This window comes from Sander vitreus, chromosome 2, assembly GCF_031162955.1.
Source record: "Sander vitreus isolate 19-12246 chromosome 2, sanVit1, whole genome shotgun sequence".
NCBI lineage: Eukaryota > Metazoa > Chordata > Actinopteri > Perciformes > Percidae > Sander > Sander vitreus.
This window is the reverse complement of record NC_135856.1, coordinates 33,997,138-34,014,771: the sequence shown is the minus strand read 5'-3', so window position 1 is coordinate 34,014,771 and position 17,634 is coordinate 33,997,138. Positions and strand designations below refer to the sequence as shown.

The 17,634-nt window shown below is 42.7% G+C and overlaps 1 protein-coding gene across 1 annotated transcript in view; it reads left to right on the top strand.

The window, feature by feature from the left end:
• The window catches only part of hpgd (15-hydroxyprostaglandin dehydrogenase), a 43,352-nt gene that overhangs the window by 18,640 nt on the left and 7,078 nt on the right, over positions 1 to 17,634 (top strand). Inside the window, exons 4-6 of the mRNA XM_078266767.1 lie at positions 883 to 979; positions 12,529 to 12,605; positions 13,038 to 13,201. Of these exons, the coding sequence (XP_078122893.1) occupies positions 883 to 979; positions 12,529 to 12,605; positions 13,038 to 13,201 (338 nt within the window). The remainder of the gene's footprint in view (positions 1 to 882; positions 980 to 12,528; positions 12,606 to 13,037; positions 13,202 to 17,634) is intronic.

Below are 17,634 nucleotides of genomic sequence, written 5' to 3'. Positions count from 1 at the left end.
GCAGCTGCCCAGGTTTTGATTCCTACCTGCCTTCCCCCTTTCTCTCCCCTTTCCTGTCCTATCAATTAAAGGCCAAAATGCCCAAAAAATAATCAGAATTTTTTTTTTGCATCATTTGAGTCTACTGGTGTACAGATGGTTGTTCTGCACACAGCAATGCAATAGAACAGCAATGCTATGACATCCAGTTAGAGATGTAACGTAGCAAGACAAGTGAATAGTAAATGTCCTTTACATTTAAGCCTTTAATACTATCATGTGGATTGAAACCACATCACTCTTAGAACATTATTTTTTTTTACCTGAAATTACTCAGTTGACTTATTTTGTCAATCAGAGCTGGCACAAGAAGGACTAAAGGCTTGTTTTCAATAAAATGCAACCAAACCTTGTTAATGGTAACCACATTGTTGGCCTGGAAAGGTGTAGACAGATGGGTCCAGGTCACCTCCCAGGGATCTCCTACTGTAATATGGTGCATCTTCCAAGAACCAAGCTGACTTCAGGTTTGTGTCATAATCCCTGACTGGCTTCACCCGTGCTGGCTTTCAGGCTGGCTTTCTTTAAAGGAGTGACTCCTTCATTTAGAGAAGCCTTCAGAATAATCATGACAACATTTTCAATAATTTGCTGGTAAAACTTATAGCGTATACTTTTATTCCATTATGACACAGCAAGCAGTAGTACATTACTAGTGCATTACTCACTATACAGTATATACAGTATCGGTTGGGGTTTCACATAAAAAGGGTTGCAGAGAACTGACACAACTAAAAATATCTTTACTTATCAGTAGGTTCACGTATTTACTCTCAGTTTCACTTCCTGCGTACGTGCTGCACTTGCCTACACTGTGACCATGTTGTCTCTTTATCTTTCCAGACCTCTGTGATTAAAGGGACCTACTTAGCACTGGAACACATGAGTAAAGAGTATGGCAAGGAAGGAGGCACCATTATCAATGTATCCTCTATGGCAGGTAACACCCACGCATTCACGCACACAAACACACGCACGCAAGCACACACACACACACACACACACACACACAGAGTTTAGTTTATAATGAAGGTGTGATCAATGCCTTTTAAACTCACATTCACACTAAACAACTGCACGGAGACACCTATAAATAAGGCAAACAAACCAACTAAGAGATGACATTTATCAATAAATAAAACTTCAATCGCATAACCTATTTTGATTGTTTTTCTGCACCAAAAGCATTGTGTTGCAGGACGACAGGTTTCAACAAATCCTACCCAGTTACAGTGTGACAACAGTAAAGGCACAGCATTTACACTGATATATGATAGTGGATATAAATCAAACAGGATTGATAGGCAACACAACCACCAATTTAGGGCAAATTGTTGATAAATATAAAATTTTGAAAGGATATTTCATGATACAATACCAATTTTGTACAGACGTTTTGACAGCACATGTAGATAAATTGATTTGGCACCAGACCATATGGCATCATCACGTCAGTTTAGCTTGCAGTGTTAGTTTGGGCTTCAGAAAGAGAACTTTGGCTTACTTAAAAGGCCCAGTTTTACTGGAATGAAAGCAAAGAGCTGTTATGTAAAAGCCATTCACACGCACACATATACACACACACACACACACACACACACACAGTCACTCTTCCCCTCCTCTCTCTCTCCCTCCTCTCTTTCTCACCCTCTCTCTCTCCCCCCACTCACTCTCTCTCTCTACATTTTTTTGAAAGAGCTTTACTGGCATGACAAGACATTGCTTATATTGCCAAAGCAGACATATAAATAAAAGAAAAATGAACAATAACTGGTACAACTGATAAACTATAACATGAACACCAACTTAAACATGAAGTGATAGAGGCACGAGGAGTACAATGCTACAGAAAAATCATTACACAACTTATCACATTGTTAAAACTTTCTCACAATCTAACTCTAACATATTTACATATTCACAGGAAGCTGCTGCAGCGCTTAGGTGTTAGGAGGGCTGCTTTACTCCTGTGTGCTGTTTGACCTGAACTTGTGACAGGACGCGACATAATTAGCAGTTTGGACTGTCTGAAAGTGAAGAAGACTTCCCTAATTTGTTTGTATTTGTCACAGTAGAGTAATAAGTGCTGCTCTGTCTCTACTTCTATCTGTGAGCAGAGCGAGCAGAGCATAGAGACAAATATATATATACAGTATATCTATGGAGCAGAGTCTGTCCTCAAGGGATTCATTCATAACAAAATATCACAGATGATGAATTTCTCAAAGTCTGTGGAAGCATGAAAATAGTAACTCTCTTCCTCTAGTGTGTGTTATGTGGGAAACACAAGACAAAAAGCAACCATGACAGGTTTGCAGACATCCGCTATAAGTGAAACTACTCGATCGTTCTACATCACTGTCTGTACAAGGTCATTTCTGCTCTTTTAAGGTGTTATGTTATCCTGATGGGCACACGTCAGGTCTGTAAAATGATTTAAACAAACAAACAAATACCCTGCAGTAATTCGCTCTGATGAGGCGCAAAACTACCTTATAAATCCTATCATGAAGCAAAGACCACAGAGCTTTTGTTGTGACTGGAAGCAGTTAGTTATTATTCAGTAGTGAAGTATCTGATTGACTTAAGTATTTGTTATAACACTAGTATCTGATTGACTTGAAGTCTGTGGTACAATAAACATGGTTCCATTTGGCTGAGGTATATGGTTAGAGGAAATGGCTCTGTGAGGGCAAATGGGGTTACTGATTGATTGCCCCCAAGACCTGGATTCACCTACCCCCATCACAACATCTCATGTTACACACAGCTTAGGGTATATGTATTCAGGTTTGACCAGCAGAACCTCAGAGCGACAATATTTGGGTTGGTCGTCTCTCCGAGCTCCTGCAGAAGCTTGTAAATTGATGCTGAATCTTTGATGTAATAAACCTTTTTTATAATCAAGAACAGTGTCAACGAAGTTCCTTCTCCACACATCGGCAACGCAGTGCTGCAACTAAATTTACCACAGTAGTAATACTGGACATGTCATTTCTATCCTCATTAAAACATGACATGTTGTTCTTAATTTAAGCAATCAAAAACCTGTTCTGAGTTTTTCAGTCTTGTGTGGTTAGACTGCAGACATACAACGCCTCAGTATACTGCTGGGACTCTGTGTGGAGACTGTCCTCCTGTCCTCCTTCTTACAACTCATATTTACATTTATAGTGGCAGCACCCTCTAGTGGCGTGTCCGTTTTTATTTCAGCTCCCATGTTAACATGTTAGAGCTTGCACACTGCCTGTGTGAAACGCACGTCTCAGGCGCGGCTTGAGCCATGCCGAAAACGCAAGAATGCTAGAAATAGGAATTACGCCTATTTTCACGCGACACGCAAGCGTGTTGGAAACTTTTCCAGGCAAAATAGAATAGGAAAAGATATTTATATGTCATTTTGACACAAATACATTTAATAAATGACATTTTGATGTTTGAAAGTCTCTAGGTTTTGACATAAATGCAGATATAAATGTAATTTTAAAAGATATTTTTTATAATTATCGATTTTCAAGTATTGCACCTGTCAATACAGAACAACATATTCTGTAGCCAATTTTGCCGTCAATACTGCCAACGTTGTCTTTGCTGTTATCAAATCAGTATATATTTATGTTTAACATGAAGTATACTACTGCTTGGGTGCAAGGGAAATGGGAAATATACATACAGACAAGAAAACTTAAACTTAACCAAACTGAGACTGTGGGGGCGCTGATTTATGAAATGCTCTTGCGGATCGTGTTAGAGGGGAGGTAGCTCCCCTTTCTTTCTGACCACGGTGGGAAATCTGTAGCAGGAAAAGTTAACCCTCTCCTTGATTTCATGTTGTTTGTGGAGAAGGATAACCAGGAAATGAGTCGGGGGAAATGCAACGCTACCAAGCCACGGCCGAGCGGACCAATCCCAGTTGTTGTGGTCTGTGTCGGCGCGACGTGTAGTTCCATTTTTTGAGAGGTGACGTCAGGCTACGGGCGTAGGGTCCGTGTCTACGCTTAGCTGCGTAGGTACCCATGGCGCGGATTTAGCCAGGAGCATAAATTGGGCTTAATAGAGGAGACAGATAGAGGCTATTGCAGTGGTCGTCACCAGGCTTTGTGATAGACAGAAATATTTTGTCTATGGCAGTTGCCTCCATCCATATCACTGACATGCATCAGACCGGCACATATGGGTACAGTGTTTCCTCTAGGAATTTTTTTCAGCAGCAGTGGGGGGTGTTGAACGTCAAAAAGTACGGGCTTATCTGATAATGTTTGCTACCGACCGTTACCTTGAAACCATCCTGCAAATAGACGGTACCATAGGGTGATTTAACGTCACAGCTCATTTTACACACAGTTAAACAACAAAACAAAACGCTGACTGAACATTACTAGCTATGTTTTTCATGTTGGTTTTGAGCTGTATACACCCCCACTAACCTGGAAAACTGTTTTAAAACAGTAACGTTAAAACAGCGTGTTGGAGGAATACAGCGTCTCCTGCTGCGGGGAGTCAAAAGCAGAGGGGCCGCAGCGTTCGCTAATGTTAGCTTCTTGTCTCATCTGGGGTCTGATAAACAGTAAATTCATCAAATTCAGTGTCCACAATGCTATTTTCCAATAAACTATTGCTGTCATTTTTTACGGGACCTGCGTGAGTGCGGATTTCATGTTGCGGCTTTTGTCACTTTGCCTAAGATTGAGTGACAAGTAGCACTCGTCCTGTTGTTTATTTGGTTGCCATGACTTCGCGAGTGATGACATCCTGTCACTGTTGCAGTTGCTCACCCTCAAAAGGGAGAGAGAGCAGATGACAGTTCGCTTGAGTTCAGTAGAGCACACGGCTCTGCAGAGTCGTGTAATCACGACTTTATGACTTTTCATAAACAGCTGAAGGAGCGGTGGTGCACGGTTTACGTAGCGGAAACCCTGTTGTGTGTTTGTTTCTGATACCGTGGCAGCAGAAATGTTACAGTGGCGGGCTGCCGCGGTAATATCAACATAGAGGGAACACTGGGGTACTTCGTCAAGCCCTGACATGAAGCCTTTGTTTGGATCAGATTTGTATAGAATTATTTCTTGTTTAACAAATGCTTGTTTTATAGTCGTATCTAATATTTATTTTTTGACCTTGCCTTAACCTGAGCGTTTGCGATACCTTAATAAATGAAGGTAGGTCTTCTCCCATCCAAGTGGATCAATGAGCCAACACAGTAACTGCATTTTGCTCATCTGGACATACATATCTGATTTAATCTACAGCGTTAGGCTAAGTGTTTTGTCAATAATCAACCTGTTATTAATAGCCAACTGTTTGATCTAAAGGCTGAGATTTAGCTATCCATCAGTTGTAAATATCATCAGCAGCATTTAGTGATTTACCACACTGTTAGTGAATATTATATATAAGTATCATATGAGCCTGACAGTCTCGAATAACCCACTACACAACAGCTTTTCGGCATTTGTCGTGTTTCTCTCCCAAATTGACAGTACGATTCTTTCTCCCAAAAGGGAGCCTCATCCATGACGTGATGCCGGTCTGATCTATAGCCTGGAGCCAAAGCCCATCTATCAGGATCTATTTTAGGATATGGCATCGGAGATCAGGGTTTTTGGATGTATTGTTGGTGCAACACAGCAACTCTCCGACATAGTGTTATTCATTTAAAACGAGTTGTTTAAGGTAATTTTTTGTAGATACAGTGGGGCAAAAAAGTAGTTAGTCAGCCACCAATTGTGCAAGTTCTCCCACTTAAAAAGATGAGAGAGGCCTGTAATTTTCATCATAGGTACACTTCAACTATGAGAGACAAAATGAGTAAAAGAAATCCAGAAAATCACATTGTAGGATTTTTTATGAATTTATTTGCAAATTCCTCGGGAAATTAAGTATTTGGTCACCTACAAACAAGCAAGATTTCTGGCTCTCACAGACCTGTAACTTCTTCTTTAAGAGGCTCCTCTGTCCTCCACTCGTTACCACAACCTCAAACAGTCACACTCCAAACTCCAATATGGCCAAGACCAAAGAGCTGTCAAAGGACACCAGAAACAAAATTGTAGACCTGCACCAGGCTGGGAAGACTGAATCTGCAATAGGTAAGCAGCTTGGTGTGAAGAAATCAACTGTGGGAGCAATTATAAGAAAATGGAAGACATACAAGACTACTAATAATCTACCTCGATTCGGTGGCTCTACGCAAGATCTCACCCCGTGGGGTCAAAATGATCACAAGAACGCAGAGAGCTGGGACCAAAGTAACAAAGGCTACCATCAGTAACACACTACGCCGCCAGGGACTCAAATCATGCAGTGCCAGACGTGTCCCCCTGCTTAAGCCAGTACATGTCCAGGCCCGTCTGGAGTTTGCTAGAGAGCATTTGGATGATCCAGAAGAGGATTGGGAGAATGTCATATGGTCAGATGAAACCAAAATAGAACTTTTTGGTAAAAACTCAACTCGTCGTGTTTGGAGGGGAAAGAATGCTGAGTTGCATCCAAAGAACACCATACCTACTGTGAAGCATGGGGGTAAAAAGATTATGCTTTGGGGCTGTTTTTCTGCAAAGGGACCAGGACGACTGATCCGTGTAAAGGAAAGAATAAATGGGGCCATGTATCGTGAGATTTTGAGTGAAAACCTCCTTCCATCAGCAAGGGCATTGAAGATTAAACGTGGCTGGGTCTTTCAGCATGACAATGATCCCAAATACACGGCAACGAAGGAGTGGCTTCGTAAGAAGCATTTCAAGGTCCTGGAGTGGCCTAGCCAGTCTGCAGCTCTCAACCCCATAGAAAATCTTTGGAGAGAGTTGAAAGTCTGTGTTGCCAGCGACAGCCCCAAAACATCATTGCTCTAGAGGAGATCTGCATGGAGGAATGGGCCAAAATACCAGCAACAGTGTGTGAAAACCTTGTGAAGACTTACAGAAAATGTTTGACCTCTGTCATTGCCAACAAAGGGTATATAACAAAGTATTGAGATGAACTTTTGTTATTGACCAAATACTTATTTCCCACCATAATTTGCAAATAAATTCATTAAAAATCCTACAACGTGATTTTCTGGATTTTTTTTTTCATTTTGTCTCTCATAGTTGAAGTGTACCTATGATGAACATTACAGGCCTCTCATCTTTTTAAGTGGGAGAACTTGCACAATTGGTGGCTGACTAAATACTTTTTTGCCCCACTCTATGTTCAACTTCCTCTGTTTACCAGCTGCTGTCTTGGGGAACGTGGGATTGTTCTCCCCCAGTAAAGGGCGTGTCTTACCCCTGGATTCCATCAGGTGCATCTACTCCATACATTTTGTCATTCTGTTGACATTGGTTTTAAAATTTAGATCCAGAACTACACCAAGATTCCTGTCATGGTTTGAAGTTTTAAGCATTAAGGCCTCAAGATGAGCAGTGACATTCAATCGCTCATTTTTTACAACAAATCTTAATAATAATAACAATAATCTTTTTAGTTTAATCCTTATTTAACTGGAGGAAACTATGGGGCTGATTTGTTCAATGCACTTATTCAGTGACTGTATTGATTCATTATCATCTTGTTTTATGTTATGTACTAAATCTGTGTCTTCTGCACAAATATGGTAGAATGTTATTGTTTTACAAGATATGAGCTAGTGGGAGCATAGAGATGTTTAAAAGAGATGTTCAAGAATGGACCCTTGGGGAAATCCACGTCATTGCTGTGTGTTTGCAAGCACCAGTGAGTCCCACTCAGTTTTCCAGTTTGTCCAGCAGTATTCTGTATTATGGTTAACTGTGTCAAACGCAGCACACACACACACACACACGCACACACACACACACACACACACACACACACACACACACACACACACACACACACACACACACACACACACACACACACACACACACACACACACACACACACACACACACACACACACACACACAGACATCTTGTTATCAAGTGATAAGAAGATAAGTGAGAAATGATTGCTATGTGTCTGCTGCTAGAGGCTGAACTGTTTCCAAATCTACAAGATACAAGTACCAAGAACATTCTCTGGAATCTGATGAAAACCTACAGAAAACACACAGAAGCTCCAAATATACAGCAGCAAAAGTACTGCAAACCTAGTGGAATATGTTGATAAATCCAGCTGAGAAAAAAAAACGTTCACAGCTCACCCTACGTGCATCGTAACATTACAATTATTTCATTAAGCTGACACTTTTGCATAAAGTTGGAAAAAGAAGACGCAATATAACAAGAATAGGACATCTGCTTAATTCAATAATTGTTTTATTTCATATTTGGGGCTGTGTGTGTCATGATATATATATTTTTTGTTATGATTTTAAATCTGTGACCTCAGAATGATCTACTGTAACATTGTAATGGCTGTTCTTCAAAATGAAATGATTCTAATCTCAATTCATGTGATGAAGGATTTTAAAGGAGGGTGACAGTCAGTGTTAAGTACTGCTCTGAGGTTAACACTGCCAGGTTTAAACATTTAAAAAAAAAATTGGTTAACAGTTGAAAACATACATTAGAAATTTAGATAAGTAATAATAAAGTGATTAAATGTAATAACTTACAATACTGTGATAAAGTAATTGAAATAGATACACTATATACATTACATATATACATTTTAAATTGGGTAACTTGTAATCGGTAACCTGTTACATTTCCAAAGTAATAGGTTGGGGGGGGAGATGTCTTTCTGTAGTCCACCTTCAAGGTGTGTGTCCATTGTCAGCATCATTTTCCCGCTTCCCATTCATTTCCGTGGGAGCAGCCATGCAATGCATTCTGGTAGCGTCGCGTTGACTTCAGAGAAGCAGTTGAATCCAGCCAACTTTATGCAAAAGTCTCAGCTTAATGAAATAATTTTAATGTTACAATGCACGTAAGGTGAGCTGTGAACGTTTTTTTTTTCTCAGCTGGATTTATCAACATATTCCACTACGTTTGCAGTACTTTTGCTGCTGTATATTTGGAGCTTCCATGTGTTTTCTGTAGGTTTTCATCAGATTCCAGAGGATGTTTTTGGTACTTGTAGGTATCATCTTGTAGATCTGGAAACAGTTCAGCCTCCGATGGCAGCAGACACATAGCAATCATTTCTCACTTATCTTGTTATCACTTGATAACAAGATGTCTGTATGTGTGTGTGTGTGTGTGTGTGTGTGTGTGTGTGTGTGTGTGTGTGTGTGTGTGTGTGTCTGCGTACTTTCCATTCCCAACAGCAGACTTGTTCCAACATGTTCAAGCATATTGTTTTGTGGGTAAATAATGTGTCCGTGCGTACATTGATGTGTGTCTGTGTGTTGGTGTGTGTGTGTGTGTGTGTGTGTGTGTGTGTGTGTGTGTGTGTGTGTGTGTGTGTGTGTGTGTGTGTGTGTGTGTGTGTGTATTAAATTATGCCAATCATAAGAGTCTTTGAATTTGTGGATTCAGTCTTCATATGAGACTGATTCATTGTTTTTTATTAGCTGTAAATGAGTTCACAACTTGAGTCTTGTATACAACATACACGTGTCCTTGACAGCACGCAGCAACTGTAAATGCAATGTGTGGTTGCATATTTAATAAATAGGAAGCTGCTTGTCGTAATTCATAGCATGTGTTGCTTCTTGGGGTTCTGTAATTGGCCAAATGTTTCAGCAGCATGTGTTTGCATGTAGCTTTGAAACAGGTGCAGTACAGTAAAAGCAACCTCTACACTCTATCACAACCTCTCACATCTCACAACCTTTTCTAACAAATGTGTAATTATGACATTATATATTTTAAATGTAAGTTGATTATGCCAGTTGAAACGTGTATTTTCTCTGAAAGCCTCACTGTTAGAAAAGTCCGTAGAAATATGGTATAATATACTGTACTGTGTTAATATGAAGGAATTTTCTGTAATGATTTATCACTGGTTTTCTTTTCACCGTATTTTGATTTTTCGATTAAAAGAAATGTCTGTTAAAAGGTACAGAGGATATGTTTTGAAATCTAGAGTAAAATTGCCATTTTTGGATTAACAGAAATATACGTAAACGGAAAAGGTACTGGTAATTTTCTGCCAGGACATAATCTGTTTTTCTACAGATTTTTTTCTCACAGTGCTCTTTTATTATATTTCATAAGTATTTCTCGACCCCAAATCAGACGTCTCTCCCTCTGGCCCATTAACACAGCTTCTTAACAAATGTTTATGTATCTGCTTGAGAGGTTGATCAGGTGCTTTTGATTTTAGTAAAAATGCATACGCTAGTGAACGGAGAGAGACAAATAATTATTGATCCCATTTTAATTGATCCATGAATTACACATATGATGTTTGCCAGTTTAAAGTGACGAACATATATGTGTAATCAATGGCTCAATTTAAACAGGATCAAAAATGATTTGTCTCACTCTCTCCTCATTCACTACCATACATATTGTTATTGAAATCAGAATCAGAATCAGAATCAGAAAAGCTTTATTGCCAAGTATGTTTTTTACATATACAAGTTTTGTTTTGGTGTTGTAGGTGCATGTCACACATTCTCTAAAATAAGTTAAACAAACAGGTTAAACAGAACAAACAATATAAGTATAAATATATGTATATATATATATATATACACACACACTGAATGTATTAAAAATAAGAGAGTAAGAATTAAGATAAAAAGAACAGATTAAGTACAGTGGCATGTAGAGCCAGAGTGGGGGTGTGGAGAGAGTCAGGGTGGTTTCCGGGCCTTGTTGATAAGGCTAGTGGCAGAGGGGAAAAAACTGTCCTTGTAACGTGAGGTTTTGGTCCTGATGGACCTCAGCCTCCTGCCAGAGGGGAGTGACTCAAAGAGTTTGTTGCCGGGGTGGGAGGGGTCAGCCACAATCTTTCCAGCACGCTTCAGAGTCTTGATGGCGTAAAGGTCCTGGAGCAGCGGCAGATTGCAGCCAATCACCTTCTCAGCTGACCGAATGACACACTGCAGTCTGCCCTTGTCCTTGGCTGTGCTAGCAGCGTACCACATGGTGATGGACGATGTGAGGATGGACTCAATGATGGCTGTGTAGAAGTGCACCATCATTGTCTTTGGCAGGTTGAATTTCTTCAGCTGCCGCAGGAAGTACATCCTCTGTTATGCTTTCTTGACGAGGGAGTTGATGTTCAGCTCCCACTTAAGGTCCTGGGAGATGATAGTTCCCAGGAAGCGGAAAGACTCCACAATGTTAATTGTGGAGCCACAGAGGGTGATGGGGGCAGGTGAGGCTGAGTTCCTCCTGAAGTCCACAACCATCTCCACTGTCTTTAGAGCATTGAGCTCTAGGTTGTTTTGCTTGCACCACTTCACCAGGTGGTCAGCCTCCGACCTGTAATCGGACTCGTCACCATCAGAGACGAGTCTGATGAGGGAGGTGTCGTCCGCGAACTTCAGAAGCTTGACAGACTGGTGACTGGAGGTGCCGCTGTTGGTGTACAGGTAGAAGAGCAGAGGAGAAAGAACACAGTCCTGAGGGGATCCGGTACCGATGGTCTGTGAGTCGGAGATGTCTTTCCCCAGCTTCACATGCTGCTTCCTGTCAGACAGGAAGTTTCCTGCTTCCTGTCAACTTTACAGAGCGGTCTCTGTCCGCTCTGTAGAGTTGGAAGCCTGCCAGCTGCAGCGGAGAGTCCGGTATTAATCCACAGAGCCACGTCTCCGAGAAGCACAAAACAGTAGATGAAGAAAAGTCCCTGTTTTTCCCCAACAGCAGTTGTAATTCTTCAAGTTTGTTGGGCAGTGAACGCATGTTAGAGAGAAATATGCCCGGTAACGGTGTGCGTAATTCTCGCTGGGGGAGACGCACCAGCGCACCAGCCCGTTTCCCTCTCCTCCGACGTTTCGCTGCGTGAGCAAAGGTGACCTTTGACTAGAATGTCCAAAATTTCCAGTGTGGGAGAAGAAATGTAGGAAATAAATCCTCTGGCGTTGTTCCCCTGATGTTCAAGAGCTCGAGAAAGAGAGAAAGAGATCTGGGTACCATCGCAAAAAACAAAGTTAAAACACAAAACAAAACAAAACGGCTCAGCAGGTGGCCAAATTGGCCTCCAAAGTGAGTTTGCAGGATTTTGGAACCTTCTGTAGTATGGGTCCAGTTCTTTCAAATATAAATGTATGTAGTAGGTTTTTCTTAGTTTTATTGAGATTTGCGGGAAGATGGTAATTTAAAAGCATAGAACTACCTTGAAAGTGAAATAAAAATAAGAACATCCTAGCAACACATTTGTTTAAAAGCACTACCCATCACTTACAGTGAAAGAAATTCAAACATTATTTTAGAGGCTGTTTGTTTTCATTGTGGGGAAATGAAATTATAGATGGAGATGTTCTGGTGCAACTGTGAGAAATAGGGGCTGAGCCTTATCTCACTACATCTGGACCAAGGGACCCTTCAGTGGTTAGAGTTCAGTTCAGTTACACTGATTGTTCTATGCTAGGCGTTGTTACATTGTTTCCTGTTGTTTCTCTTTTTCAGCCTTCCTGCATTCTCCTCATCAACCTGTCTACACCGCTACTAAACATGGAGTCATTGGCTTCACTAGAGCTATGGCGGTAAGACACACACACACACACACACACACACACACACACACACGGGCGTTTCACTACCTTTGTGGGGACCCATCATTGACATAATGCATTCCCTAGCCCCTTACCCTAACCTTAACCATCACAACTAAATGCCTAACCTTAACCCTTACCCTAACCCTAACCATAACCTAATTCTAACCCTAATACTAAAACCAAGTCTTAACCCTCAAACAGCCCTTTGAAGTTGTGGGGTCCAGCATTTTGGCCCCAAAAAGCTGTCCGGACCCCACAAGTATACTGTATTCCCAGTTTTTCGACCCCACGAATATAGTTAAACAAGAACACACACACACACAGTAAATAAGACAGTATAAGGTCATCTTTAACTTTTGTAGAATGGGATGTCCTCCAGTCAACTCACAGCTCAGCACCTCCTCCCACATGTTGTTGCAGGACGCGTCCTCTCTAGGCCAGTACGGCGTTCGGATCAACGTCCTATGTCCCGCCTTCGTCGACACGCCTTTGCTGCGCTCAGTGGAACATGAGGACAACATGGGCAAGTTTGTCAAGTTCAAGGATGATTTCAAACTCAGCATGAGCAAGTTTGGAGTTTTACAGTAAGTTAAATCACACACGTATCATTGATGTTTTACCCAATCAAAATTCCCCTTCTTTGTCACTCTGATCCTTTTCACTGAAATCAGTTTAACACACTGTACATTTATAGTGAGATATGCAGATGAAAACTAGCTTCCTGCTGATTTTCTGAGCAATAATGTACAAATTTGTTAGTATTTTCTACCAAGGCAGCAAAGGTTGAACTTGTCTTGGAGTGTTAAGTAATTTGCAGTCTTTGTATTGATTAAACATGAGCCACAGTATTGATGGTGGGGGGTAGGACAGATCCTCTCCAGCTGCCTTTTTAATGGGGCACATGCCCCAGTATTTATGTGCTGTGCCCTAGCAAAATAGGTCGTATTTTCATCCTCATCCTGATATGAACAAGCACTATAAACACCTGAAACACGATGAATAATGAAACCAAAACAACAAAAAAGACGTACGGGCCCCGGCTACGGACCGGCGTGTTTATTGTCAGGCCCCACACACACACACACAAACACACACACACACACACACACACACACACAGTGGAGAAAGTGAAGTGAAGGTAACTCTAAATAAGTGGACGTTACTGTAATTATGTGCAACAAAAACTTCATGGGTAAAAAGCCAATACTTAATTAATACACCTGTACAACAGGCATAAACATGTAGAAAGCGATATTTTAATCTGCTCTGTCTTCACACAAGCACAGCGTGCTAGCTCGGCTAAAAGCTTATTGTTACCAACAAGCTAAAGTGAAATCTGTCCGTAGTGTGAGTGTAAACTGAAAATCGGCACTTGGCTGAGACCAACAAGCAGCTCCTCCGTAGCAGGTAACGTTACCTGCTACAGAGAAATGGACTAATACTGGGGACTGTCAGGAATATGATTTCTTTTATTGACATTTTAGATTTGTTTCCACTGAGATATTATAGAATAGAAGCTTTGTCATTATACTCAGATTTAATGACATTTACTATGGCTTCTTTCAATGTAGGTAAAAAAAATAAATAATAATAGTAAGTATTACTGATTTTGTATGTTGACTTTGCTGCTGTAAATTTTAATGTGGCTGCTTTATAAACAACATTTAGTTCAATTTGAAACATTCAACACAAATCCTGTAGTGAATTTAAAAACTCAGCTAATATGCACACTTAAATATTTGTTTAATTATCACAACTCATATTTCAGCGCATCCACATGATTGCACCCACCCCCCACCCCCCTCCTCTCAGTGGTGAGGTAATCACTCGAGTTGTTGCACGCGAATGTCGTCTGGTGACACCATTTTGTAAACATAGCCATACTGAGAAATGCAGAGAGAGTTGTGTGGAGCTGCTTTTTATCAACTCATTTGGCAATGGCTTGAATTATATAAAATAGTTGCACACAATAGCGTTAAAACAACCAAACCAAAAAGGAATACTTTTTAGTTTGAGATCATATAAAGTTGCTTTATTTAAGATTGTTGAAGTCAAAGAATGACCGATTTCTTGAAATGTCCCTTGCTCTGAAACTATAATTAATCACAATTATTTTGAAGAACAATCAGTCCCTCCAGGATTTTGCGATGTTGCGATCGCGCCAATTCACGAGAATTCAATTTGGTGCGACTCGCAATTTTGACCAATCGCCGCAACTTTTCCGCAAATTTGACCAATGACCTGAAGTTTCCCGTGACTTCAACCAATCACAGCAGTCCCACGTGCACTCTGAGAGCCAATGACCAAGCGGGAGTAAAAACAGGTTGATAATTTCCTTGTCTGTGATATGAAGACGGGATGTGTGTGTGACTCACATTTACCAACAAAACGAACAGCGAAAGACAAAACATTTCAGACCGTCCTGCCAACCTGTATACATTTTAAAATCAATGTCGACACATGGGTGGCGGTGAAGGTTAGGGGCCTAGACGGACCAGACCCGGGCAGCAGAGGCTGGCTCTGGGGATGTGGAATGTCACCTCTCTGTGGGGGAAGGAGCCGGAACTTGTGCGAGAGGTGGAGTGCTACCAGTTGGATCTGGTGGGGCTTACCTCTACGCACAGTCTCGGTTCTGGAACCATACTCCTGGATAGTGGTTGGACTCTTTTCTTCTCAGGAGTTGCCCAGGGTGTGAGGCTTCCACCTCTGACTGTTGTTTGTGCATATGCACCAAACAAGAGTTCGGAGTATTCGGCCTTCTTGGAGACCTTGAATGGGGTCCTATATGGGGCTCCAGTGGGGGACTCCATAGTTCTGCTGGGGGACTTCAACGCACACGTGGGTAATGATGGAGATACATGGAGAGGCGTGATTGGGAGGAACGGCCTCCCTGATCTAAACCAGAGTGGTTGTCTGTTGTTGGACTTCTGTGCTAGTCATGGATTGTCTATAACAAACACCATGTTCGAACATAGGGATGCTCATAAGTGTACCTGGTACCAGAGCACCCTAGGCCGAAGGTCAATGATCGATTTTATAATCGTTTCATCTGATCTGAGGCCGTATGTTTTGGACACTCGGGTGAAGAGAGGGGCGGAGCTGCCAACCGATCACCATCTGGTGGTGAGTTGGGTCAGGAGGTGGGGGAAGACCTGGTAAGCCCAAACGGGTAGTGCGGGTAAATTGGGAACATCTGGAAGAGGCCCCTGTCCGACAGACTTTCAACTCACACCTCTGGTGGAGCTTTTCGTGCATCCCTGTGGAGGCTGGGGGCATTGAACATGAGTGGACAATGTTCAAAGTTTCCATTGCTGAAGCTGCGGCGGAGAGCTGTGCTCTTAGGGTCTTAGGTGCCTCAAGGGGCGGTAACCCTCGAACACCGTGGTGGACACCGGTGGTGAGGGAAGCCGTTCGACTGAAGGAGTCTTTCCGGGATATGTTATCCCAGAGGACTCCGGAGGCAGTTTCAAGGTACCGAAGGGCCCGAAGGGCTGCAGCCTCTGCCGTGAAAGAGGCAAAGCAGCAGGTGTGGGAGAAGTTCGGAGAAGACATGGAGAAGGATTTTCGGTCGGCACCAAGGTGCTTCTGAAAAACCATTCGCCACCTCAGGAGGGGGAAGCGGCGAACCATCCAAGCTGTGTACAGTAAGGATGGGACACTGTTGACCTCAACTGAGGAAGTAATAGGGCGGTGGAAGGAGCACTTTGAGGAACTCCTATATCCGACTAATACGCCCTCTATGGTAGAGGCAGAGCTGGAGGATGATGGGGGATTGTCGTTAATTTCCCTGGTGGAAGTCACTGAGGTAGTCAACTCCACAGTGGCAAAGTCCCAGGGATTGATGAGATCCATCCAGAAATGCTTAAAGCTCTGGGTGTGGAGGGGTTGTCTTGGTTGACACGCCTCTTCAACATTGCGTGGAAGTCTGAGACGTTGCCTAAGGAGTGGCAGACCGGGGTGGTGGTTCCCCTGTTTAAAAAGGGGGACCAGAGGGTGTGTGCCAATTACAGGGGTATCACACTTCTCAGCCTCCCCGGTAAAGTCTACTCCAAGGTGCTGGAAAGGAGGGTTCGGCCGATAGTCGAACCTCGGGTTGAAGAGGAACAATGCAGATTCCGTCCTGGTCGTGGAACAACAGACCAGATCTTTACTCTCGCAAGGATCCTGGAGGGAGCCTGGGAGTATGCCCAACCGGTCTACATGTGCTTTGTGGATCTGGAGAAGGTGTATGACCTGGTCCCCCGGGAGATACTGTGTGAGGTGCTGCGGGAGTATGGGGTGAGGGGGTCTCTTCTCAGGGCCATCCAATCTCTGTACGACCAAAGCGAGAGCTGTGTCCGGGTTCTCGGCAGTAAGTCGGACTCGTTTCAGGTGAGGGTTGGCCTCCGCCAGGGCTGCGCTTTGTCACCAATCCTGTTTGTAGTATTTATGGACAGGATATCGAGGCATAGTCGGGGTGGGGAGGGGTTGCAGTTCGGTGGGCTGGGGATCTCATTGCTGCTTTTTGCAGATGATGTTGTCCTGATGGCATCATCAGCCTGTGACCTTCAGCACTCACTGGATCGGTTCGCAGCCGAGTGTGAAGTGGCCAGGATGAGGATCAGCACCTCTAAATCGGAGGCTATGGTTCTCAGCAGGAAACCGATGGAGTGCCTTCTCCAGGTAGGGAATGAGTCCTTACCCCAAGTGAAGGACTTTAAATACCTTGGGGTCTTGTTCGCGAGTGAGGGGATAATGGAGCAAGAGATTGGTCGGAGAATTGGCGCAGCGGGTGCGGTATTACATTCAATTTATCGCACTGTTGTGACGAAAAGAGAGCTGAGCCAGAAGGCAAAGCTCTCAATCTACCGGTCAGTTTTTGTTCCTACCCTCACCTGTGGTCATGAAGGCTGGGTCATGACCGAAAGAACGAGATCCAGGGTACAAGCGGCCGAAATGGGTTTCCTCAGGAGGGTAGCTGGCGTCTCCCTTAGAGATAGGGTGAGAAGCTCAGTCATCCGTGAGGAGCTCGGAGTAG